The 25,052-nt window shown below is 44.4% G+C and overlaps 1 protein-coding gene across 1 annotated transcript in view; it reads right to left on the bottom strand.

The window, feature by feature from the left end:
- Nucleotides 1-480: 480 nt before the first annotated feature.
- SPRTN (SprT-like N-terminal domain) overlaps nucleotides 481-25,052 on the bottom strand; it is a 31,265-nt gene continuing 6,693 nt past the window's right edge. Inside the window, exons 2-5 of the mRNA XM_082252609.1 lie at nucleotides 21,342-21,441; nucleotides 14,683-14,811; nucleotides 12,184-12,448; nucleotides 481-1,158 (exon numbers count right to left, since the gene is read on the bottom strand). Of these exons, the coding sequence (XP_082108735.1) occupies nucleotides 482-1,158; nucleotides 12,184-12,448; nucleotides 14,683-14,811; nucleotides 21,342-21,441 (1,171 nt within the window). The 3' untranslated portion in view covers nucleotide 481. The remainder of the gene's footprint in view (nucleotides 1,159-12,183; nucleotides 12,449-14,682; nucleotides 14,812-21,341; nucleotides 21,442-25,052) is intronic.

The following is a 25,052-nucleotide window of genomic DNA, read 5'->3' as shown; positions in this document are numbered from 1 at the left end:
CATATGTACCATAGGTCTAAAGAACCTATAGTATACAGATCTGCATGCACTTGTAGTGCTTGATGTAATGTCTGCTGAACTGTGGTATACAATTTATTACACCTGAGCTTAATCAGAAGGACTTTCAGACTGTAGACGTGTGTCCAATGCTATCAGGTAGCAAAAATACCTATAAATTTGCTGTTCCTCATGTGCAAAAAATAAAAACCTTCGAAGAACAAGCTGAGAAATAACATAAAAAAGGAACAGGATACTGGTCACAGCCCCCACCGGTGTTCACACAGTACTGTCATTTTAGGTACATGAAGTGGACCAATACAGATGCCCTTGATTAAAAAGCAATTACACAAAAATTGCTTTATATATAAAAGTTTTGTCAAGTGTAATAGAGGATTGTATCATTTTCAACACAATGTAGAAACTTAGCCTGATGATTAACAGTCGTAAACAGCACAAAAGGATTGAAGTAAAAGCAATATTTTTATGATAGGCAAGTGTCTAAGTGGTCATTTATATTCCCTTCAGGAACCTCAGCATTACATACAGGACAGTTGACTTTCCTGTTCTGGCTACTGGAGGTGGTTTGGTTAGTAGGTCTCGGTTGGTCCGAAGGAATAGTTATTGTTGGTTTATTGCCAGTAGTGCTAATTCCTGATATGTTTGGAAAAAAATGCTTAATCCCCTGACTGCTGTCCATTCTGGGCCTTTTAGGAGCTTGCCCAAAATGGCCTTCACTCCTGGATTCCAGTGAGGTAGATGGTATACTCTGCGATGAGGCTAGCATTTCAGAAGATATCCTCTTTTGTGTCATAGTAGAAGCTTTTTCACTTTTTGTCACTGATGATGCTGCATTCCTGCTATTAAAAGGCAGTTTTACTGGAGATCCACCAACACTGATGAACCTTTTCGTGTTGGCAACTGAAATTTTAGGCATCCCGGAAATGGGAAATTTGTTCTCCATTTTATTTGATGATGATGATGTCGTAAAGTTGAGGATTCCATTGATGGGAGTTTTTGGCACAGGCTTGGTTAGTGCAGGTGAAGAAGGAAGGACATTCTGGACTCTCTCATTTCGAATAGATTGACTGGATTCACCAAGCTTAAAACCTTTACCGCTAAAAGGCATAAACGTACGAATGTCAATCTTCTCGCTTTTTTCTGCAACAGATAAAATACGAAAATAAAAATTCAATATACTGTATCATTAGTCAAACACGCTATATATTTTCTCATTCATTGCACATTAAAATGGTTCCCCTCCACATACCTAGGAGAAATATTTACAAAGCTGTGAATGTGACTTTCACCAAACATTCACTGGTTGTGAATCATTTATTTAACAACACATGCACCCTGAAGATTCACCTGCAGTGAATGTTAAATTGTCATGTACTCCATATAAAAAAATTATATCACAACACCTTTAACTACCTCCCATCCGCGCTATAGCCGAAGTACGGCTGCAGCGCGGACTCACATTTTCGGGAGGCCGTCTTTAAACGGCCTCCCAGAGACAGGCTCCCCGCGCGCGCGCATCGGGGAAAATCTGTGTCGGCCATGTCCCTTGGACACAGCCGATCACAGATCGTGGTGAATGGCCAATCACAGCGGCCATTCACCACTTGATCGGACCGTCCAATGAGAGATGATCTCATATGTAAACATATGAGATCATCTCTCATCGCCAGCGCTCCTTCCTCACACAGACTGCAGTGTGAGGAAGGAGAGAGCCGATCAGCCATCGGGGACAAAGAAAAATGTAATCAGGGCACTGATCACCAGTGCCCTGATTACACAAGGTACACTAAACACACTAACTGCCCACCATCAATGCCCACAGTGCCCGCCATCAGTGCCCCCCATCAGTGCCCGCCATCAGTGCCCATAGTGCTGCCAGTCAGTGCCTGCTCATCTAGGCACTGATGAGCACTGACTGGCAGCACTATGGGCACTGAGTGTGAGCACTGATGGTGCTGCCCATCAGTGCTCATCAGTGCCGCCCATCAGTGCCGCCCGTCAGTGCCGCCCGTCAGAGCCCATCAGTGCCACCTCTCAGTGCCCAGCAGTGCCACCTCTCAGTGCCCAGCAGTGCCACCTCTCAGTGCCGCCTATCAGTGCCGCCTATCAGTGCGGCATATTAGTACGTCCTCATCAGTGCCACCTCATCAGTGCCCATCAGTGTAGCCTATCAGTGCCGCCTCATCAGCGCACATCAGTGAAGGAGAAAAATGTATTTATTTTCAAAATTTACTCGCAGAAAATAAGAAAAACTTTTTTTTTTTCAAAATTTTCTGTCTTTTTTCTTTTTTTTTGTAAAAAATAAAAAACCCAGAGAGGATTAAATACCACCAAAAGAAAGCTCTATTTGTGTGAAAAAAATGATAAACATTTCATATGGGTACAGTGTAGCATGACTGCGCAATTGTCATTCAAAGTGTGAGAGCACTGAAAGCTAAAAATTGGTCTGGATGGGAAGGGGGTTTAAGTGCACAGAAGGCAAGTGGTTAATGGTCTTCACACACACATTATATATATATATATTTTTTTTTTTTTTTTTTTTTTTTTATCTGCACCCCAGTGTCAGGGTTCTGAATCAGCAGATTTTCCCTGAAGTGCTGCTTCATGCATCTGCACATATACTGCACTGCACACTTCATTGTATGCTCATCATATTTACATCATGAAGCTGCCTTTTGCTAGAAGCTTCTGCAAATTTCCAAACTGTTACTAGTAGATTTACATAACATGTACCAATGCAATATCATAAACATACAGTACACATTGGCATTTTTATTCCTAGCTCTTCAAGTGGAACTTTCGTCAGAAAATTAATTAAGTCCTGCTAGGTCACTTCAGTCTGGCCCTTTTTGCAGGTATAGTTATGTAAAGCATTAACCACTTAAGGACCGCCCACCGTACATATACTGCAGCAGGACGGCCCTTAAGCGCAAAAACATGTAGATGTACGTGATTTTGCTTTAAGGCTCTAGGGGGCGCCCGCCTCCGGAGCTGCGCTCCCGGTGTGATTAGACACAGCGGGACCGGCAGCCACCATCGCCGCCGGCTTCTCGCAATTGTTAAGATACGGTTGATATTGTTAAGACACTATTGTTAAGCTACATCACTAATCTGGTCTCAAAATACCGACCAACTCGTTCTCTTCATTCCTCCCAGGACCTCCTGCTCTAGCTCCCTTGTAACCACTTCCCATGCTCGCCTCCAGGACTTCTCCCGAGCTTCTCCCATCCTCTGGAATGCTCTACCCCCATCTGTCCGACTATCTCCTACTTTGTCTACTTTCAGATGATCCTTGAAAACACATCTCTTCAGAGAAACCTATCTGGCATCCACCTAACAACTCTACTTTTATTTTCTCCATCAGCCCATCCCCCACAGTCATTACCTCTTGTATCTCTTGACCCTCCCTCTTAGATTGTAAGCTCTAACGAGCAGGGCCCTCCAATTCCTACTGTATTAAAGTGTATTGTATTTGTACTGTCTACCCTCAAGTTGTAAAGCGCTGCATAAACTGTTGGCGCTATATAAATCCTGTATAATAATAATAATACTGGCAGAACGGCCATCTGCCTATATAAACATGGCAGACGGCTATTCTGTCAGACAGGAAGGGAGAGATTGTGTGTTCCTAGTAATCAGGAACACAGATCCCTCTCTTCCTGCAGTTAGTCCATTTCCCCCCCTCCCCCCCACAGTTAGAAAAAACATTCCTTAGGAGCACACTTAACCCCTTGATCGCCCCTGATGTTAACCCCTTCCCTGCCGGTGTCATTTATACAGTAACAGAGCATATTATTTAGCACTCATCACTGTATTGGTGTCACTGGTTCCCAAAAACTGTCACTTAGATTTGTCCGCTACAATGTCGCACTCCCACTAATTAAACTGATTGCCGCCATTACTAATAAAAAAAAAAAAAGTCCATAAATCTATCCCATAGTATTATTTGTAAACGCTATAACTTTTGCGCTAACCAATTAATATAAGTGTTTGGGGAATTTTTTTAACCAAAAATATGTAGCAGAATACAAATTGGCCTAAACTGATAAAGAAAATAGATTTTTTACATTTTTTTTTATTGGTAATGTTTTATAGCAGAAAGTAAAAAATATTGTTTTTTTTTTTTCAAAATTGGTCGGTCTTATTTTTATTATAGCGCAAAAAATAGAAAATCACAGAGGTGATCAAATACCATCAAAAGAAAGCTCTATTTGTGGGGAAAAAATGACATCAATTTTATTTGGGTACAGCATTGCACAACTGTGCAATTTTCAGTTAAGGCAATGCAGTGTCGTATCGCAAAAAATGGCCTGGTCATTAAGGGGGTAAAACCTTCCATGGATGAAGTGGTTAAAATAAGTGCCTATACTGTTTAAAATCCAGTAATACACTGTCTTGCTCTGCCCTGCACATGCTCAGTTGCTTTCCATTTTCGGCATTTTTAGGCACTGCAGAGTTTGCAGAGGCTGATCTGCTGACAGCCTTGACTCAACCCCTCCTATTCTTTACAGCCAAAGAAGCTGCTTCTGTTTGATCTGCAACTGCCATGGTGCTGCACATGTGATCAGTTATGACACTAGCCGTTTGACAGTTTGGTTGAGGACACAAGCAAATGTGACAGTTAGCAATCCCAACATTCCAGGAATGTAACTTTTTTTTTTAAACAGTTAAATGGATAGGTTTAGTTCCTCTTTATGATTTACTACTGCTCAGGGGCTCTGGGCTTTAGCAAAATGGCAGCCTCCAGCAAGAAGACACAAGAGCAATGGTGGGGGCAATTTACAGCACACACTAATTTGGGAGCATAATTAATAATGTGGAAGGTATGTAAAGAACGTTATTTTTTATCATATGTTATAGGTAAAGTTACGCTTTTAAGGAAAAAAAAAACAAAATGGTTAGGGGTCAACTTTTTATTTTTCTGGTTGTTAATTTTTGAAATGGTTATATAATTTTTATATATTTAAAATTATATACATACACATGAAGTGACCACTCTCCTTTGTCTAAGCATGTTGACTGAGATAGTCCCCCTGTCAATTTTCCACTCCTGGAATGTGGACAGCAGAGAGGGCTGTAACAAACCGGTCAACCCACCTTAGAAGGCCGGCTACTTCCCGAACCGCCAGAACTCTTCTTGTGCCCCCTTGGTTGTTGACATAGGCCACGGCCATGGCATTGTCCGACTGGATCCATACTGGACACCCCTGGAGACGACTTGCCCAATGATCCAGACAAAGTCTGATCGCTCGGAGCTCCAATACATTGGTCGGTAGCCTGGACTCTTCCAGAGTCAAGACCCCCTGAGCACACTCTGTGCCGAGGACGCCTCCCCACACGGATAGGCTGACATCTGTGGTAACAACTGTCCAGTACAGGGGAAGAAATTATTTTCCCAGAAGTGCCGGAGAACGAAACCAACAAACTGAGGACCCCCTCATGTTCACATTGTCCAGAGACTGAGGATCTTTGTTCCACTTCACCAGAATCTCCTTTTGCAGAGATCTTGTGTGAAACTGTGCAAATGGTACCCCCTCAAAAGGTAAACACCATCAGGCCCAGCACCCGCATGCAAGCCCGGAGAGATGACCATCTGCTGGACAGCAGGAGTCAAAAAGTCTCCTGCGACTTGTGAAGTTTTTCCAGAGGAAGAAACACTCTGGCCGAGGCAGAGTCCAGAGTCAGACCCAGATAGTCCAGTCTCGTGAACGGGACCAGAGCAGACTTCTGAAAATTCAGAATCCAAACAAACTCCCTCAGTGTTTGCAGCGTAATCTCCAAGTTGGTCAACAGAGCAGTCGAAAGCAAAAGCAGACCGTCCAAGTACCCCAGTATCGCGATCCCCCGTTGACGCTGTAATGCTAGAATAGATTCACATCCGCAAAGTACGCTCCTCAAGGGCGATGGTGAATCTACCTAAAGGTTGATTTACTGGCTTGCAGCAGCGTGGGAAACACCAATTCAGACAACCCTCTAGCCTTCAGCACCTGGCTTCGACAGCCAAGCCGTTAAAGCCAGCGACTGCAAAGCAAGATGGAAGATTTACCCTTGAGCACGCAGATCTCTAAGAGGAAGTTACCAAGGAACATCGATGACCAACCCTAACAGATCTGCGCACCAAGACCGAAAAAGCCAGTCTGGAGCCACTAGGATGGCCATAAACCCTCCTGCCTCTAGTCTACGCAGAAATCATTGCAGAAGTTCCAGAAGAGGAAAGCCGGATTTCACTGAAGTTAGAGCAGGAAGTGGGAGTATACCCCCTGATACTGCCCTATGGGTGTAGTCAAACATTTTTCTGCCTAGTGTCCTACTCCTATAGAGAGCAGCATAACCCAAGGGTTAAAAAAGATCAGGAGCTGTGTCCATTAATGAGCGAAAGAGAAAATTAAATTTTTGTCTTACCGTAAAATCCTTTTCTCTGATGTTCATTGACGGACACAGCTCCAGAATCCTCTTAACCAGTGGTGTATGCTGCCCCCTACAGGATCAGCTTTACCTCGCCTATGGGGCAGTCCCAGGGGATATACTCCCACTTCGTGCTATAGGCATTCAGTTTTGTTGCAAGCAGAGCCAGAAGAAAAAATAACCCAACTCAATAGAGGGGGTGGGTGCTGCATCCGTCAATGAACATCAGAGAAAATAATTTTACGGTAAGACAAAAATCCAAATTTTTCTCTTTCGTTCATTGACGGACACAGCTCCAGAATCTTTTTATTAAAACAGAATAGCGCGCAAATGCAAAAGAAATTACTACCAAATCTGAAGAGAGTCCATAAATAAAAATGGGGGTTTGGTCCCACCATATGGCCATATCGTGCTCAAGCCCACTACTGCGTCAAAGTACCCCATTATCAGTGGGTCCTACACTATCCATGAAAAAGAGATGAATCCAGCCTTTCTAACCCTTGGAGATAATACTCCTTGCTGGGAGAGATGTGCAAATGCACTACAGGGGACTCCTCCTATATCCACTTCATGGTGGACACTGATTGAGTACAGGTGTGTGTGGGGGGTGGGGAGGGCTGCTCAACCTCGATAGTCTGGTCAGACCGAATACATAATAAACAGGCAAAAAAAAAAAAAAATTTTTTGCCAGAATCTTTTTAACCATTGGGATATCCCAAAGCAGTGTTAAACATGAGGGGTGATCAAAAATACAGCAGAAAATTTTTTTCCAAAGGGCTAAACCTAGCCAACCAGGTAACATGGAGCTCAACTAGGAAAAAATGAAACTCACCTGAAAACAATACACCCTTAAAGAGCACCAGGTCCTCTCAAACAGCGGCCTGTAAAACCGTGCAGCCTAAAGCAGCATCCACAGATAACAGTACATCTATTTTATAAAATTTTGTGAAATTGTGCACAGATGACCAGGTGGTCGTCTTGCAAACCTGTATCACAGACGCCTGGTGGCGGAAAACCCAAGAGGCACTAAGCGCCCACGTAGAAAGCACCTTCACAGGGAATGGAGGAACCCGACCCTTGATGGAATAGGCCTGCACCACCATCTGTCTTGTCCATCTGGAAATGATCGCGGCAGAAGCGACCAACCCCTGCGAGGTCCATCCGAAAAGGACAAACGGTAAGGTTAGTTTCCTTAGACTTAGGACACAGGGAAGGCAACACAATGTGTTCATTCAGATGGAAACCAGAAACAACCTTAGGAAGGAAAGACTGACAAGGGCCCAGCACCACTTTACCTCTGTAAGCCACCAAGTAAGGTGAACAACAAGACAATGCCACCAGCTCTGACACCCTGCGTGCAGAAGTAATAGCCACCAAGAAGGCTAACTTCTGGGACAATGGAAGGAGAGGAAGCTTGCAAATATTTTTGAAAGGCGGTTACTGGAGAACCGACAGCTCCAAATTGAGATCCCACGGAGGCAACGGAGACCAAACTGGGGGAGCCAAGCGGCGAACCCCCTGAATAAAGCTGTGAAGCAAAAAATGCATAGACAAAAGGATGGTAAAAGAAAACCACCAAGGCCGAAAACCTGGCCCTTGACAGCACCCAAGGCCAGGTGCTGCTCAACACCTCGTTGGAGGAATGCTGAAATCTGGGCCACTGAAAGGGAACAGGGATGACCCCAAGAGACTCACACGCGCAATGTACGTCTTCCAGGCGCACTGGTAAATCTTCCTAGAGGTAGATTTTCTAGCCTTTAACAGCGTGGGAATTACCTATACGGATAACCCCCTACCCTTCAGCACCTGGCTTTAAACAGCTAAGCCATTAAGCCAGCGACTGTAAAGCAGGATGGAAGATTGGCCCTTGGGCCAATAGATTTTCTCTAAGAGTAAGTCTCCGATGGGCATCGGGGACCGGCCGTACCAGATCCTGTGTACCAAGACCGGTGAGCAAGTCTTGAGCCACTAGGATGACTAGATCCCTTCTGCCTCAATCATTCGCAGAAGACTCTGCAGAAGTTTTAGCGGGGAAAGGCGTATATCAGATGATACTGACCCCAAGGAGCCACCAGTGCGTCTGTGGCGTCGGCCAGAGGATACCTTGACCTTGCCACAATTCTATGTACCTTCCTGTTGAGATGAGAGGCCAACAGGTCCACCTTGGAAATTCCCCACCGGAGACACAGCTGAACCTTTGAATGCCAGCTACCTCCCGCGCTGCCAGGACACTTCTTATACCCCTTTGGTGATTGACAAACGCCACGGCCGTGGCATTGTCCCATTGAATCCTAACCGGGAACCCCTAAAGGCGATTTGTCCATGAGCCAGACAAATGTTTTCGCCCGAAGTTCCAGTATATTGATCGGTAGTCTTGACTCCTCCAGAGTCCAGACCCCTTGAGCACATCCGTGCCCAAAACGCCTCCCCCACCTGGACAGGTTGGCAACCGTGGAGACCACCGTCCAGTACAGAACCGCCTCAAAAGGTAGACACCATCAGGCACAGCATCCGCATTTAAGTCCTGAAAGATAAGAGACTGCTGGACAATAGGAGCCAAATCGCATCCTGCAGTTTTTGGAGTTTTTCCCCAGGGAAGAAACAATCTGGCTGAAGCCGAGTCTAGAGTCAGACCCAGATAGTCCAACTTGGAAGTTCAATTTCCAATCAAACTCTTGCAGAGTCCATACAGTAATTTCCAGGCTGTCCTTTAGAGCAGTCGGAGACTCTGCTCGCAGAAGAAGAAGAGCGTCCAGGTACCCAGTCCCCAGCTGCCGCTACAATGCTTTTGTGAATACCCGAGCAGCTGAGGCGAGACCAAAGGGTAATGCCATGAATTGATAATGCTCCTCGCCCACAGCAAAGCGGAGGAAAGGCTGATGATGAACATATTTTGGAATATGAAGGTAAGCGTCCTTTGATGTGGGGATGCCACTACCGCACGAATGGACTCCATTCGGAACTTCTGTACCCGCACAAGGCGGTTCAAAGCCCTGAGGTCCAGAATTGGACATACCTTGCCTTCCGTCCTGGGAACTGTAAACAGGTTTGACTAGAAACCTTGAAAACGTTCCGATTTTGGAACCGGAACAATCACCCCTTGTAGTAGAAAGCCCCCAAAGGCAATCTAGGGTCAAACGCAGGTTGGAAGGAAAGAATCTCACTGGAGGATAAGACCGAAAGTCGAGCTTGTAGCCAGACCAAACCAGCTCGTGGACCCTTCTGTCTTGAATTAGGGAGGTCCATGGGTCCGGAAGAAGCAAAGATGTCCCCCCCCCCCCCACCTCAGACACGGCTGAGGGCACCCCTTCAGGCAGGAGAGGGCTTGTCTGCAGGTCTGGAAGAACCGGCTCTCAGGTTAACGTCTGCGACAAAACTCCTTGCCCCTGGCAGGTCTGTGGAAGAAGAGTTCTCTTCCCCCCTGTAAGGCTCTTAATATCATCCATATCATGCGCTGAAGGACAACTGCTATCACGGACAGCCTAGAAACTAAGGGAGCCACAACCAGAGAGGCGTCACAGACAAACTGCAACCCCTGAACCAACAGGTCCGCCAGCTCCGCAAGGGCAAGCTGTTCCTCTTCCAGATCCTGGCCCAAAAGCTTGCCCACTCCGTTAAAGTCTGGGACACAAAGGCTATGGTGAACCCCCGTCCTATGTACCGAACTGACCGTAGTAAACATGTGGCGGACCAAAGTCTCGGCTTTCCTGTCAAAGGGGTCTTTAAAAGCCGGAGAATCCTCCACTGGATTAGAGTGGATTTATTCAGCCTGGAACCTGAGAATCCACCACTGGTGGGACTGTCCACTTTTTAACAGGGACTCTTCAAAGGGATACAGTCTAGCGAAATGCTGAGGCACCGACCCATTGCATTTAGGTCATTGACTCGTGACAATTTTGTCAAAATAGGCGGGAAAAGGGAATGCTTTTGAAGCTTTTGGGGGGCTGTGGACGTAGACCCAATAGGGTCCCTACATACTAAGCTCACTCCGAAAAAATAATCAGGGGAGACTGCGATCCCGCAAGGGGACACCAGCCAAGGGTCTACAAATGGACAACCTATGAGACCCCGCAAAAGAACATAATAGAACATAGCCCCCCTTAAAGGTGGGTCGACCCGCGTGATGCGGACGCGCAGACAGGGCACCCCTGCTCACACAATAATGGCAGCAAGACTGTCACTAAAAATGAAGCGCCCCCCCACGGCACCACCCGGTTCAAGAGAGGTGTTAAGCTGACCATATGGCCCAAGCCACTGCCTAAATATTTGTGGGGGCCCAACCACAAATAGCACAGATCTTCAGTCTGGCAGATGCCCAAGGGGGGAGTTGGGGGGCTTCAGCTAGACCCACTCCAGCGGCGGCGCCCAAATCGACCACAGACCGCGTCTTACTAGGCTGCAAGCCATGGCCTAAATTGAGGGCGCCCTGCCACCGGGACGCGAGTCCCAGAGGATCCGACCACTCAGGGCAGCGGAGGGGAAGGTGGATGCCCAAGCGGAAGGCAGTGGCTGCAGCTATCCTCACAGGGGCCGCCTCACATGTGGTCGAACTAAATTTTAGTCACCAGCTCCCAGGATGGCAGGGAACCCTGTTCAACCCCCTGTTGCACCCCAGGAAAAACCCGGTCAGCATCAGCAGCTCGGCCAGCAGCAACTACAGCCAGCCCCCCCCCCCATTGGAGCATGTGGCAAAGCCAGCTCACAACTTCACCTGGGGGGGGGGGTGTATGGTGGTGGGGTTCTGAAAGACCCACAGTGACTGTTTAGAGGGGCTGGGGGAAGGGAGGGGAACCCGGGGGTCCAGCTGTCCCCAGGGAGGGGCCCACGTCTACCCCAAAAGACCACCAGGGGAGAGGGGGGAAACTACTTACCACACCATGGAACCAGGTGGGCATTGCTCCAGGCAGGCCACTGCACCATCGGAATGGGGGTGCCAAGAGGAACGCTGCGACTCAGGCCAGGACACGGTTGTATGCGCCATCGCGAGACGTTTAACTCACAGACCAGCCCCCGTATATTGAAGCTATGTCGTAGCCAACCTTGCGCGGAGCTGAGGCCTGCGCACGCTTGCTGGCCAGCCTGGGGAGACCTTAAGGATCTAGGATTATCTAGTCCGTCGCCCAGTCCAGCAGTTGATTGTAGTTCTCACAGGAACAGAAAATAATAAAAAGAGGAAAAAATTCCATTTATAAAAGGGAAAAAATGCTAGGACCAGAGATCCCAGCAAGGAACTAGGTCCTTACTCCTGACTAGGCAGAAAAAAAACTGAATGCCTACAGCAGAGTGTGGGAGTATATCCCCTGGGACTGCCCCATAGGCGTGGTAAAACTTTTTCCTGCCTAGTGTCCTACTCCTGTAGGGGGCAGCATAACCCAATGGTTAAGAAGATTCTGGAGCTGTGTCCATCAATGAACGAAAGAGAAATTATATTTTTTTACATGAAGAAGAGGAATGTCAGGATTGGCCCAGACTGGAAGTGGTTTTATGGACTTCCTACATAGGTAGTCAGACCAGTGAGATATCACTCCCTTGCTAGTGTGTGAGATTTGGCAGCACTTTGGGCCAGGGAGGGAGTGATTCCAAAGAGGTAAGTAGAAACCTCTCCCAGGTGATTTTGCGGGTGGCTTTGTGTGACCAGCGGCCAAATCACCTGTGTGACATCTATAATGGAGGTCAAGGCCTTAGTATTTGAAGCACCTAGACCAACAAACTACAGGTGGTGTGAAATTAATAAATGTTTTCATCATAAACCTTTATTACCATTCGTCGTGTTCTTGGCCTGGCTTTCAGAAACCTTCTCTTTTTTCTTGTCTTTGTGAGAAGTGGACTCTGGTTCTTTCACCTTTGTGTAAGTTCCCCCACAAGTTCTCTGATGGTCAGCCCACCAAGGATCATGTGCAGATGGTGCTCGGTTCATTGCGCGTTTCACATATCCAAAGTATGGTTTTCTGGACTGACAGGGGCCATTACACCTCCACCAGTGTTTTCTGTATTCATCTACTTCATCGTGAAAACTGTGATAAACCTAATTAGGTAATAATGATAAAGTAATACAGTGAATTTACAAAGGTAGTCAAAGCAGAACAAAGAAAAATACAAATACACTAATTGTTCATTTATTTCACTTTATGAAGAGCCTGTAAGAACACATTTATGATACCACTGTCTCTATAATAAAAAAAGTCTTCTGGAAAGATTTTGTGGTCCAAGGCTTACCGATTGAGATTCTATAGAAAATGTAGTTGACATCATACCCTTTGCTGGTTAACCCAAGTTATTAGGGGGATCTAAAGAATCCTCAAATCTTGCATATTTGATCTATCCAACTCCAAACGTTCTGCCTAAATTGATGGCTAACAGGGTACAATACTCTAGTACTGCTACTGGAATTTTATAACCAAAAAAGGTGTCTACAGAAAGTAGAGATCTTTTTCCTGATCTGGGCTTTTCACTATTTTTATGTGATGTCTAAAGAAGCTGCCAACTGTTTTCACAGATATAGTTAACTACCAGACTGGATTTGTTCCCAGCCAAAGAGCGTTGTTTGAGTGGGCCCAGCTTTTACAGTCAGGTTCAGAGACCAGTAGCTATAGCAGCAGAGGGATTTCCAACGACCAGCAGGATTGGTATACAAGCAGATCACCCCGGCAATAATCGCAGGCTCACCTGAGGTGCGGAGTCTAAGTATTAACCAGTGAGGCCGCAAGGCTTCACTGCCGGTTTCCCTCATCCTAGATGGCGGCGGCAGCAGCACCCGAGAGCCTATTGAAAAATTAGCGCTGGATTTGTGGATAGGTAAGTGTCCAAATATTAAATGTCACCAGCTACAGTATTTGTAGCTCCTGACATTTATTTTTTTTCTGAAGGAGCCTGGAGCTTCGCTTTAAGCTCTTCCAAATCTCTTCCACTAAGACTGAATACATTGCAATTATTTTGGCAAACTTGGATAGGTATACATACTTGTTTCTGTTCTTCAGATTTAAAGAAAGTCCATTCTAGTACAACTGATGAAACTTTCAAAGTGAATGCTAGGTGGAAGGCTCTACCTTGAAAGCGACAAAATATTTGAAGATGTCTCCTCCGTTACATCTCTAAAATTCGCCCCTTTTTAACTAATGAAACCACCAAGCTACTCATTCCACTACCTCGTTATCTCTTGCCTTGGACTATTGCAGGTCCCTTCTTATAGGCCTAGCTCTCTGTAGGCTGCCACCTCTTCAGTCTATATTGATTGCTACTGCCAGACTCATCTACCTTACCAACCACTCAGTGTCTGCCACCCCTCTCTGCCAATCCCTCCACTGGCTTCTGATTGCCCAGCAAATTGAATTTAATATACTAACAAAAGATACAATGCTATCCATAATGCTGCCCTGAGCTACATCACCAATCTTGTTTCCAATTATCCCCGAAACCTTCCTCTCCGCTCCTACCCAGACCTCCTGCTCTCTAGCTCTCTCGTCTCCCATCTCCCATGCTCATCTCCAGGACTTCTCCAGAGGCTCTCTCAGACTCCGGATCGCTCTACCTCAGTCTATCAGGCTATCTGCAACTCTGGCTGCCTTTAGGCGATCCCTGAAAAATCTTTTCAGGGAAGCCGATCACACATGCAACCAACTGAACTCTTAACTCTTCCATCTGCTCAACCCCCACAATTATAAACTTTTGTATCACTTGCCCCACCCTATTAGACTATAAACCCTCATGAGCACTCTTCACCCTCTTGTATTTTATTGTATTGTAACTGTACTGTCTCATTTTAGATTGTAAGGCACTCCGAAAACTGTTGGTGCTATATAAATCCCGTATAATAACAAAAATAATAATAATAATCAAATGATCAATCCCAGTGTTTTATTGAACAGTGCGCTCTGGCATTTTTTGAAAAGAGCAGAGATGCCTTTAATTTCACCATAAGCTCTGCAGGAGAATAAGTGTGCCAATTACAGATGCAAGGGGATGAGGATTTTGGGTAATTACATTTACAAACTAATATTGCTGGTTTGTACAGTAAAGGTAGCGTAGATACTATTAAAATGATCAAAAGTTTGGTGTAAAAATTATAAGCACCCTTTTCTTTTTACATTTTTTTGATAAAATAAACACTTTTTTTTTTTTTTTTTAAATATAATGAAAGGATCGCACACAATTTTCAGATACAATGTAATTACTTAGAGCTTCTATTTAACTATCTGGGCCTGCACCCCCTTTTGTTCAATTGATTAAACATGTACGTAAAACAATTACACACGTACTTACAGATATTTTGGCACCAGTAAGACCATTTATTCGATTCATATGTTTAAGGAACTCTGGACCATGAGAATCCCGATCCTTGTTGTTATGTGTGACAAACAGAAGGGCATGGATCATTTCATGGAGTAATGTCTGTAAAGCACAAAATCAAGTAATTCTTACACAAAGATTTACAGACAGAAAATGCTACCACCAGCCTTTATCTGTCAACTGAAAATACCTAAAGCATTAACATCAGTAAGTGAAACAACAATTACAGCCCAAAGTAAAAAGACAGAAAAGAAGAAACTCCGCATGACTTTTAATCCCAGTTGTCACTGACTTGGGCTCCTACTAACATTTGGTAATTTTTAAATGAAAACAGTGTACCAAAAACAAGTCTTACAAGTCCTTAACCACTTCAGCCCAGGAAGGTTTTACCCCCCTTCCTGACCCTGCCATTTTTAGTGATTTGGGTCTGCGTTACTTTAACAATTGCGCAGTAGTCCTTTTTTCCCCCATAGAGATTTCTTTTGGTGGTAATTGATCACCTCTGCGGTTTTTATTTTTTGCGCTAAAAACAAAAAAGACCGACCATTTTGAAAAAAAAAAAACTAAATGTTTTACTTTCTGCTATAAGGGGACATTCACATCTAGGCATTGCTATTTTTACAGGTGTTTTTCAGGAGTTTTTGCAGTGCTTTTAGGTTAACAAGTATCCATTAAAAATAAAAATAAAAGTGCCTGTTATCTGCCAAAAAAGAAGCTCATGTACTTTTGAGTGATGGGCGTTTTGCTTAAGGCGACAGAACATTCAGATGTGAACAGGGGGCATTGAAATGAATGGAGTTCGTCTTGTTGGGTGTTTTTAGAGCAGAAAATCGCCCAAAACGCTTAGATGTGAACAGAGCCGTAACCACTTAAGCCCCGGAAGATTTTACCCCCTTCCTGACCAGGGCCTATTTTACGATTCGGCACTGCATGACTTTAACGGACAATTGCGCAGTTGTGTGACGCTGTACCTAAACTAATTTGACGTCCTTTTTTTCCCACAAACAGAGCTTTCTTTTGGTGGTATTTGATCACCTGTGCGATTTTTTGATCATGCGCTATAAACAAAAAAAGAGCGTCAATTTTGCAAAAATAACAATATTTTTTTATATGAAATTCCCCCAAAAAAAAAAAAATGTAAAAATCAAAATTTTTTTACATTTTAGGCCAATTTGTTTTATGCTACATAAAAAAAAAAAATTGCAAAAAGCGTATTTTGATTGGTTTGCGCAAAAGTTATTGCGTTTACTAAGGGAAAGATTTTGTCATTTTTTTTTTTTTAACGAGTAATGGCGGCGATCTGCGATTTTTTTTTTTGCGGGACTGCAACATTGCGGCGGACAGATCGGACCCTATCAGTGATAGATCAGTGCTATACATATGCACGGTTACTGTAAAAATGACACTGGCAGTGAAGGGGTTAACTTTGAGAGGGAGGGGTTAAGTGTGTCCCTAGGGGCGTGCTTCTAACTGTGATTGGATGTGGCTTGACGTGTAAGAACAGAGATCAACGGCCCTACATAGCAGAACCGTCTGATCTCCATTCTTACACAGGGGAGAATGACAGGCGGCTTTGTTTACATTAGCCGCCTGCCTTTCTACCGCTGTAACGGACAATCGTGAGTGCCCGGCGGACATCGGGTCCACCAGGCACACGCACATTTCTTCATTAATTTAGGCCAATACGTATTCGGCTACATATTTTTGGTAAAAAAAAATCCTAATAAGCGTATATTGATTGGTTTGCGCAAACATTATTGCGTCTACAAACTATGGAGTAGATTTAGAGACTTTATTTTTTTATATATTTTTTACTAGTAATGGTGGCAATCATCGATTTTTAGCAGGACTGAGACATTGCGGCGCACAAATCTGACACTAAGTTAAATGATGCTGCTAAATTTGGCCTGGGCATCAATTACCTCTAGTCATGAAAGGTTTAAAGGTTTGCTTTACAACAATCCATACAATTTTGCATGGTTGGTGCTAAAGTTAGCTACTCATAACTAAATTGGTTCTAAAAGCAGAACATTTTTTTTTTTTTTTTTTTTATATAGTTACATACATAGTAGGTGACGTTGAATAAAGACAATAGTCCATTAAGTTCAACCTGTGTAGGTGGGTGTGGCTGTAATCATCTCACATACCCCTGAATGTTCTGATCCTTGAGATGTACGTCTAAGAGTCTTTTGAAAGCCACCATACTACCCGCAGAAACCACCTCTTGTGGTAGAGAATTCCACAATCTTGTAGCCCTAACAGTAAAGAACCCCCCACGTTGCCTGAGGTTAAAACGCTTCTCCTCTAATTGCATTGTATGTCCTCGAGTTCTCATACAATCTTTTCGACTGAATAGCTTTTTTTCTATGCTAAGATCACTATTGAAATATTTATAAATTGTTATGTCCCCTCTCAGGCGTCTCTTTTCCAGGGAGAATAAATCAAGCGATTGCAGACGCTCCGCATATTCAAGGTCCTCCAATACCCTAATCAGTTTAGTTGCCCTTCTCTGGACTCTCTCCAGCTCCAACACATCCCTCCTGAGGACTGGCGACCAGAACTGGACAGAATACTCCAGATGCGGTCGGACCAGAGTTTTATAAAGTGGTAGGATTATAGTCTTATCTCTGGAATACATCCCTTTCTTTATGCATGCTAATATTCTGCCGGCTTTGGCAGCTGCCGCTTGACATTGCATGCTATAGCCTAGTCTATCCTCTACCAAGACTCCCAGATCTTTCTCCATTTTTGATTCCCCTAAAGTGTATTGTGCTTTTATGTTTTTAGTCCCCAAGTACAAAACCTTACACTTCTCCACATTAAACCTCATTTGCCATGTCGTTGCCCACTCCGTTATTTTGTCCAGGTCATTCTGTAGGATATCTGCTTCATGCTGTGCAGTTATTGCCCTGGCCAATTTTGTGTCATCTGCAAAAACTGATAACGAACTACTGATCCCGTCCTCAATGCTGTTTATGAATAAATTGAACAAGGTTGGTCCTAGGACTGAGCCTTGGGGGACCCCACTTACCACCTCAGACCAGTTTGAGTATGCGCTGTTTATTACCACCCTTTGGACACGCCCTTTTAGCCAGTTCCGTATCCAAGAGCAAACCCTACGGTCGATGCCTGCAGACCTAATTTTATAAATTAAAACGCTTGTGGAGAACTGTATCAAACGCCTTAGCGAAACGCCTTAGCCGCGGGCGCAGCGCAGGTTTCAAAAGACCCGCCTCTGGCCGGCGGCCCGCCTCCCGGTGATGTCACTACTACTACGATCTGTGCATGAATGAACTAACACACCGGGCGGGCGAGCGGCCGCTAATAGCTGTAACTAAGTGAGCGCTTCACTTCCCTATCAGGCGGGTATCTCCTCTGACAGGGAAGTGAAGCGCTCACATAGTTTTAGTTATTAGCGGCCGCTCGCCCGGTGCGTTAGTTCATTCATGCACAGATCGTAGTAGTAGTGACATCACAGGGAGGCGGGCTGCCGGCCAGAGGCGCGTCTTTTGAAAGGAAGGACACCAGAGGAGCAGAGTGAGAGTAAGGAGCTTGCATCCTTGGGATGGGGAGGGACGCTGAGGCGGTGGGGGGGGGGGGTGTACTGCCGAGAGGGACGCTGAGGCAGGGGGGGGGGAGGGCGTACTGCCGAGAGGGACGCTGAGGCAGGGGGTGGGAGGGTGTACTGCAGAGAGGGACGCTGAGGCAGAGGGGGGGGGGGGGGAGCTGAGGCGAGCTTACCAATGGTATTAGTATTATGCAGCATGAGGGGGTTAATGTATTGCCACTGCTGGTCACTGATGCATTAGTGACCGACCAGTGGCAGTTAATTAACCCCTTTGTGCTGCATTAGTGCAACCAGTATCAGTGCAACCAGTGTTAATTAACACTGACACTCGTTGCACTAATGCAGCACAAAGGGGTTAATTAACTGCTACTGGTCGGTCACTAATGCATCAGTGACCAGCAGTGGCAATACATTAACCCCCTCATGCTGCATAATACAAATACCATTGGTAATTAAATTAACCACTTGCCAACCCGTCACAGTTCATATACTGTGACAGGGTGGCAGCGACAGGTGTACGTCGCTGCCTGTTTTTGGTGTATGCCCCTGTTCTATTTTAAAATTATTTGTGGGAAAAAGTAATTTTCGGTTTTCGGCCAAGGGCATCCTGCATTTTCGGTTTCGGCCCAGAATTTTCATTTCGGTGCATTCCTAATTTGAACCATGTATGGGTAGGCTGAATGTACCGAAATTGATTGATCAATCAATTTGGGTAAAGCCAGCCTGCCAGATTTTACATCCGTTTATCGTTACTGGCTGGTATATGCCTGGCCTAACCCAATTTTACTTCTTATGGTGGACTAGATTAAACAGGACTCTCCTTAAACACATGCGGCCACAGGGAAAACAACCTTCTTATATTATACCTTTTTGCCATACCACCTCCAAGGCCTGGTCAGAATACTCACAACTAAAACATTATCTTCAAACTTTGACCCCACTGCAATCACTTACTAGACCACAAATAGACTTCATTACTTCTTGAGGCAAACAGACCTGAACACTCGCCCTCCACTCTTTATCAACTGTTACTAAAAGAATTGTATACTCAGATTCTGTATTATCTAACCAAATGGGAAGAGGAACTTAATTTATCTCCTGATAATATTGACTAGGACAAGGTAATAAATCTCTGTTTCATCTACAGCCCAGAAACACAATTATAAAATAATTCCTAGATGGTATAGATGTCCTACACCACATTGACCCAACCATTCCAAACCTATGCTAGAGATACCATTCTGCTTCAGGAACAATGACATCTGGTAAATGACACACTGACGCGTTTCGTCATTGGCTGACTTCAACTGAGGGCCCTGACGAAACGCGTCAGAGCGTGAGCACGCTATTACCCCAACCATTACGTGCTGTTAGCGATATGGGAATTCCCGAATGCGGACGGCAGTCACGAGGTTATCCGAACCTCTCCGAGTGTGATCAGAGCGGAGCCAGGCTAACGGAGGTGTCCGAACGTCTCCGGGTACAGCAATTTGTGGTCCGATCCTAGGATTCACGGCCGGGGACGGAGCGGTATTGGTGAGATCTTGGCCGCCTATTATCCGGTCATCTCCTTTCGTTTAAATGCCTACTTTTTATACATGTGAGTGTAATGTGATGGGGATTGGCTGGATGTATTAATAAATCGTTTGCATTTGGACTACTGCCCTATGAGCTTTTTTTCCTCTATACACACATGTGATGCTGTTGGGAGTACTGCAGTGGTTATTGTCTATTCCCGAGTGTGAGATTCATGAATATCTGCCGGCATGTAGTATTCAGTGGAGTGATCCTGAGTCCACGATTTTGAAGGCATACTGATCTCAAGCCTTTGGTGAGTGTTGACTGCCTAGGGCAGTGGTGGCGAACCTTGGCACCCCAGATGTTTTGGAACTACATTTCCCATGATGCTCGTGCCCTCTGCAGTGTAGTTGAGCATCATGGGAAATGTATTTCCAAAACATCTGGGGTGCCAAGGTTCGCCACCACTGGCCTAGGGGGTCACGTGGTGTGGTGGAAGTTTTTGTTCTCCCAATCATTTCTTCACGCCGTGGTGATGGGTCATCCCTCTGAATCTGTTTGGACTATTTAGCACATCGTTCTCACTCACTTATATACATATTGACATTTATGTATAATCTTCAAGCGCTGCTTATGTGGTTACCTTTTTTTTGTCTAGACTGACCTTTGAGGGTATTCACATCTTTTATATCATTACCAATATATTGTAAGCTAACTGGCGATAGGATACCTAACACCCCTCAAATCACTCTACTTTCTGATACCTGGATCATACAAACAATTTAAAAAGGGTCTCCCATGTCACTTTCTAAATTCCAAACACACTATTATCTTTAGAAATTGGCAACAACCTAAAGCTCCCCCAATGGTGAATTTGGCATGCCAAATGGAATACGTATGCCAAATGGTAGGACGATCTCATGGGAAAATGGCAAATCTGATGATTTTCAAATAACTTGGACTATATGGTCTCATTTCAAATTATCTACAGAATTTACAGGTAAACTTTACCACATGGCCTAGAGATACCAAAACCTAGCCATCTTCTGCCAGGTGGGGCAGACAACCTAAGAACAGTGTTCGGCTCAAATATTTTTATCATTGTCTTTTTTTCTCCTTTCCCTTTTCATTTTTCTACATCCCTTATATCCCTTTTCCCATCTCTACTCCCCCCCCCCCCCTTTTACCTGAATAAATCTTTGCTGACGTACAATTTTTTGCATGTTCATACATATTTTCATGCATGTACAGATGCATGTGAAAGGAGTAATAAAGACTGGTCAAAAAAAAAAAAAAGGAAGAGTTTTTCCATTCAAGAAGGGATGCAAGCAGCTTCAAAGAGAATTCTGGGAAAGGATGCCCAGAGCATTGCTACTATAGTGCAAAAAAGTAAAATAGTAATATCCTGACAGTTTTAGATAATCACAATATATGTCGACTAAAAAATTTTTAGTAACACATTAGAAAATGATTTGTGTAGCAGTTATTGGTGTATTATTCGTAACCAGAAATAAGCATTTTTTTGTTAGCCATGTGTTCATCTTACCTGTACAAGATCTTTTCTTGGCCTTAATGACAACAGAGGTTTACTAAGACGTATAGAACACAAGCCTCCCCTTCCTTCATAGGAACAAACTCCTGCACATCTAAAGAAAACAGAATACAAAAAAAAAAAATTATAAATATATGCCATACATACATTCCCATATACATAGATTTATCCTTTGCTCTCTGTGACTGCAACCTTAATGCCCCTTTCACAGCTTCATCCGCACTGTCATGAAAAAACACACAAAATATGGATAACAGCTGATCATTTCATTTTACATTTGATTGCACATCTGTCTTCTGTTCAGTTCCATTTATATCGGTTTTGACCATGTCCACATGTTTAAATAGCCATGATTCTTTATATAGATAGATAGATAGATAGATAGATAGATAGATAGATAGATAGATAGATAGATAGATAGATAGATAGATAGATAGATAGATAGATAGATAGATAGATAGATAGATAGAGAGGTGGAATTAGCACTTTTATCTGTCAATAAGTGGCTAAACTGTACTAATTTTCCCCTATGGAAGTCCAGTATATACACTCACCAGCCACTTTATTAGGTACACCTTGCTAGCACCAGGTTGGACCCCCCTTTTGCTTTCAGAACTGCCTTAATTCTTCATGGCATAGATTCAACAGGGTGTTGGAAACATTCCTCAGAGATTTTGGTCCATATAGACATGATGGCATCACGCAGTTGCTGCAGATTTGTTGGCTGCACATCCATGATGCGAATCTCTTGTTCCACCAAATCCCAAATGTGCTTTATTGGACTGAGATGTGGTGACTGTAGAGGCCATTGGAGTACAGTGACCTCATTGTCATGTTCAAGAAAGCAGTGGTGAGATGATTTGAGCTTTGTGACATGGTGCATTATCCTGCTAGAAGGAGCCATCAGAAGATGGGTACACTGCAGTCATAAAAGGATAGACATGGTCATCAACAACACTCAGGTAGGCTGTGGCATTTAAATGGTGCTCAGTTGGTACCAAGGGGCCCAAAGTGTGCCAAAAGAATATCCCTCACGCCATTACACCACCACCAGCAGCCTAATAGATTAATCCTTTCATGTTGGTTATGCCAAATTCTGACTCTACCATCTGAATGTCACAGCTGAAATTAAGACTCATCAGACCAGCCAACGTCTTTCCAATCTTCTATTGCCCAATTTTGGTGAGCCTCTGCGAACTGTAGCCTCAGGTTCTTAGCTGACAGGAATGGCACCCGGTGTGGTCTTCCGGTGCTGTAGCCCATCTGCCTCAAGCCCCGTACACACGTACCGATTGTCGGGCGTAAATATTCGGCCGCCGAAGGATCGGCCGATTGTCGGCTTGTTAATATGATGCTTCCGACAACCGACAGCGACTTTTCGGCCGAACAGAATCGGGTGTGCAGGCTATAAAATTTTTGTTGGCCGTCACCAGAACGGCCGATTGTTCGCCAGTCAGTACAGAATTCGGCCGACAAACAGCAGATTAGCAAGACTGGGCATGCTCAGAAAAGAAAAAACACACGGAAAGTTAACCATCACATGACATCACTTCTGCAGTCGGCTGTTGTTGGCCGACAAAATTTGTGTGCAGTCTTTTGCACTTTTCAGCCGACAGGACAGCACCGGACAAAAGACGGCCGATCGTTCGGCCGACATTCGGTACGTGTGTGTACGGGGCTGTTGTGCGTTCAGAGATGGTATTCTGCATACCTTGGTTGTAACGAGTAATTATTTGAGTTCCTATCTATCATCTCACAAATATAAAAATCACAAAAAATCCTGCGCTAAAATGAGAAATCTATGTGAATAAATATGAAAAATATGACCGTGAAAGCAGCTGAGCACTTGATCAATAGTAAATCAGACAATATGGAAAAAGCAAAAATAGTGCAGCGCTATCTTATATGGTGCAACCCATACAGTGTATTACGATAAAATATACTGTGTATTTAAAGGAGTAAAAAGTCCATTAAAATAATTAAATGTGAATCCAGCAAATGTGCACAAGTCCCAGAATAGGTGATTACAGAACGAGAGGCTTGAATCCCAAGGTAAAACCAGGAACACACCCGTGATAAACGTATCAAAGTGGCTGCTTACCAGAAGCTTAGGCCTCCAATTTAATGGAACGGCCACACACGCTTAGATGTGAATCCAAATGCAATGCATCCTTCAGGAACCAGGGAGAGAGATATATTCTACTGCAACCTCTTAGACTTAGGACTCCAGGAATATTGACATGTGTATATGGAGGAAAATAAAGGGCATATAGCGTAATCCCGTATATAACACACAAAAAGTTTATTTAAAATAGCACTTACAATCGGCCGACTTGAATCGAGCACATCCAAAGAAACCGCGGCGTCCTGCGTGTATAGAAAAAGTCGGCGTCTAGGGGGCGTGACAGCTGTGCAGGGCGGTACCGGATGCACAGCTGTCACGCCCCCTAGACGCCAACTTTTTCTATACACGCGGGACGCCGCGGTTTCTTTGGATGTGCTTGATTCAAGTCGGCCGATTCTAAGTGCTATTTTAAATAAACTTTTTGTGTGTCATATACGGGATTACGCTATATGCCCTTTATTTTATGCACCGTTTAGGAGATATTTACCTTACATGCAGCCAGTGACGTCACTGGCGCATGCGCTCTGAAGGAACGGCCACTCGTGCCGTTCCTTCAGAGCTCCGTGCCGTGACAGTGGGCTCCCGTGCGTGTGCGTGGGAGTGACGTCACCGCGGCTCCGGCCAATCAGATGGCCGGATGCCGCGATCCCGGAAGATGGGCGACTGGACATGTCGCCCGTCATGCAGGTAAGCGGACAGCACGGCGGGGGGCTCGTTCTAAGGCAAGTATTGCATAATGAGCTAGTATGCGATGCATACTAGCTCATTATGGGTTTCTCTTGCAGGTGGCAAAAAAAAAATGTTGGGGGTTTACAACCTCTTTAATGGACTTTTTACTCATTTAAATACACAGTCTATTTTATCGTAATACACTGTATGGGTTGCACCATATAAGATAGCGCTGCACTATTTTTGCTTTTTCCATATCTATCATCTCAAACCAGTCTGCCTATTCTCCTCTAACCTCTGATATCAACAAAGCAATTTCATCCATACAACTGCCGCTCACTGTATATTTTCTCTTTCGGACCATTCTCTGTAAACCCCAGAGATGGTTGTGCGTGACTATCCCACTAGATCAGCAGTTTTTTAAATACTCAGACCAGCTTATCTGACACCAACAACCAGGCCACATTCGAAGTCACTTAAATCCCCTTTCTTCCCCATTCTGATGCTCGGTTTGAAGCATGTCTGAGTTGCCGTAATGCGATTGGCTGATTAGCAATTTGTGTTACCAAGCAATTGAACAGGTGTACCTAATAAAGTGGTGGGTGAATGTATATTTCATATATAATTTTTTTATTTGTAGTTTTTTTTTTTTTAAGAATAAGATTAAGGACTGGGGGGAAAGGCACTGGCTTATCTAGTTATCTAATCAATATTCCAACAGAAATATTTAAATTATAGGTTTAAAAAAAAAAAAAAAACACTGACTTTCTATTTAAAAAAATGGGCTTCTACTGAACAGACATCTACTGTGCACATCTGTTTACCTCAGTAATGTCTTGTTCACACAGGGAGTATCAATGCATAGGCCCATTGTGAGGCTGTGTTTACCCCACCCAGGTGCTCCATGCATT

The sequence above is a fragment of the Pelophylax lessonae genome, assembly GCF_965119305.1.
Source record: "Pelophylax lessonae genome assembly, chromosome: 3".
Lineage (NCBI taxonomy): Eukaryota > Metazoa > Chordata > Amphibia > Anura > Ranidae > Pelophylax > Pelophylax lessonae.
This window is presented reverse-complemented; position numbering and strand designations above follow the sequence as displayed.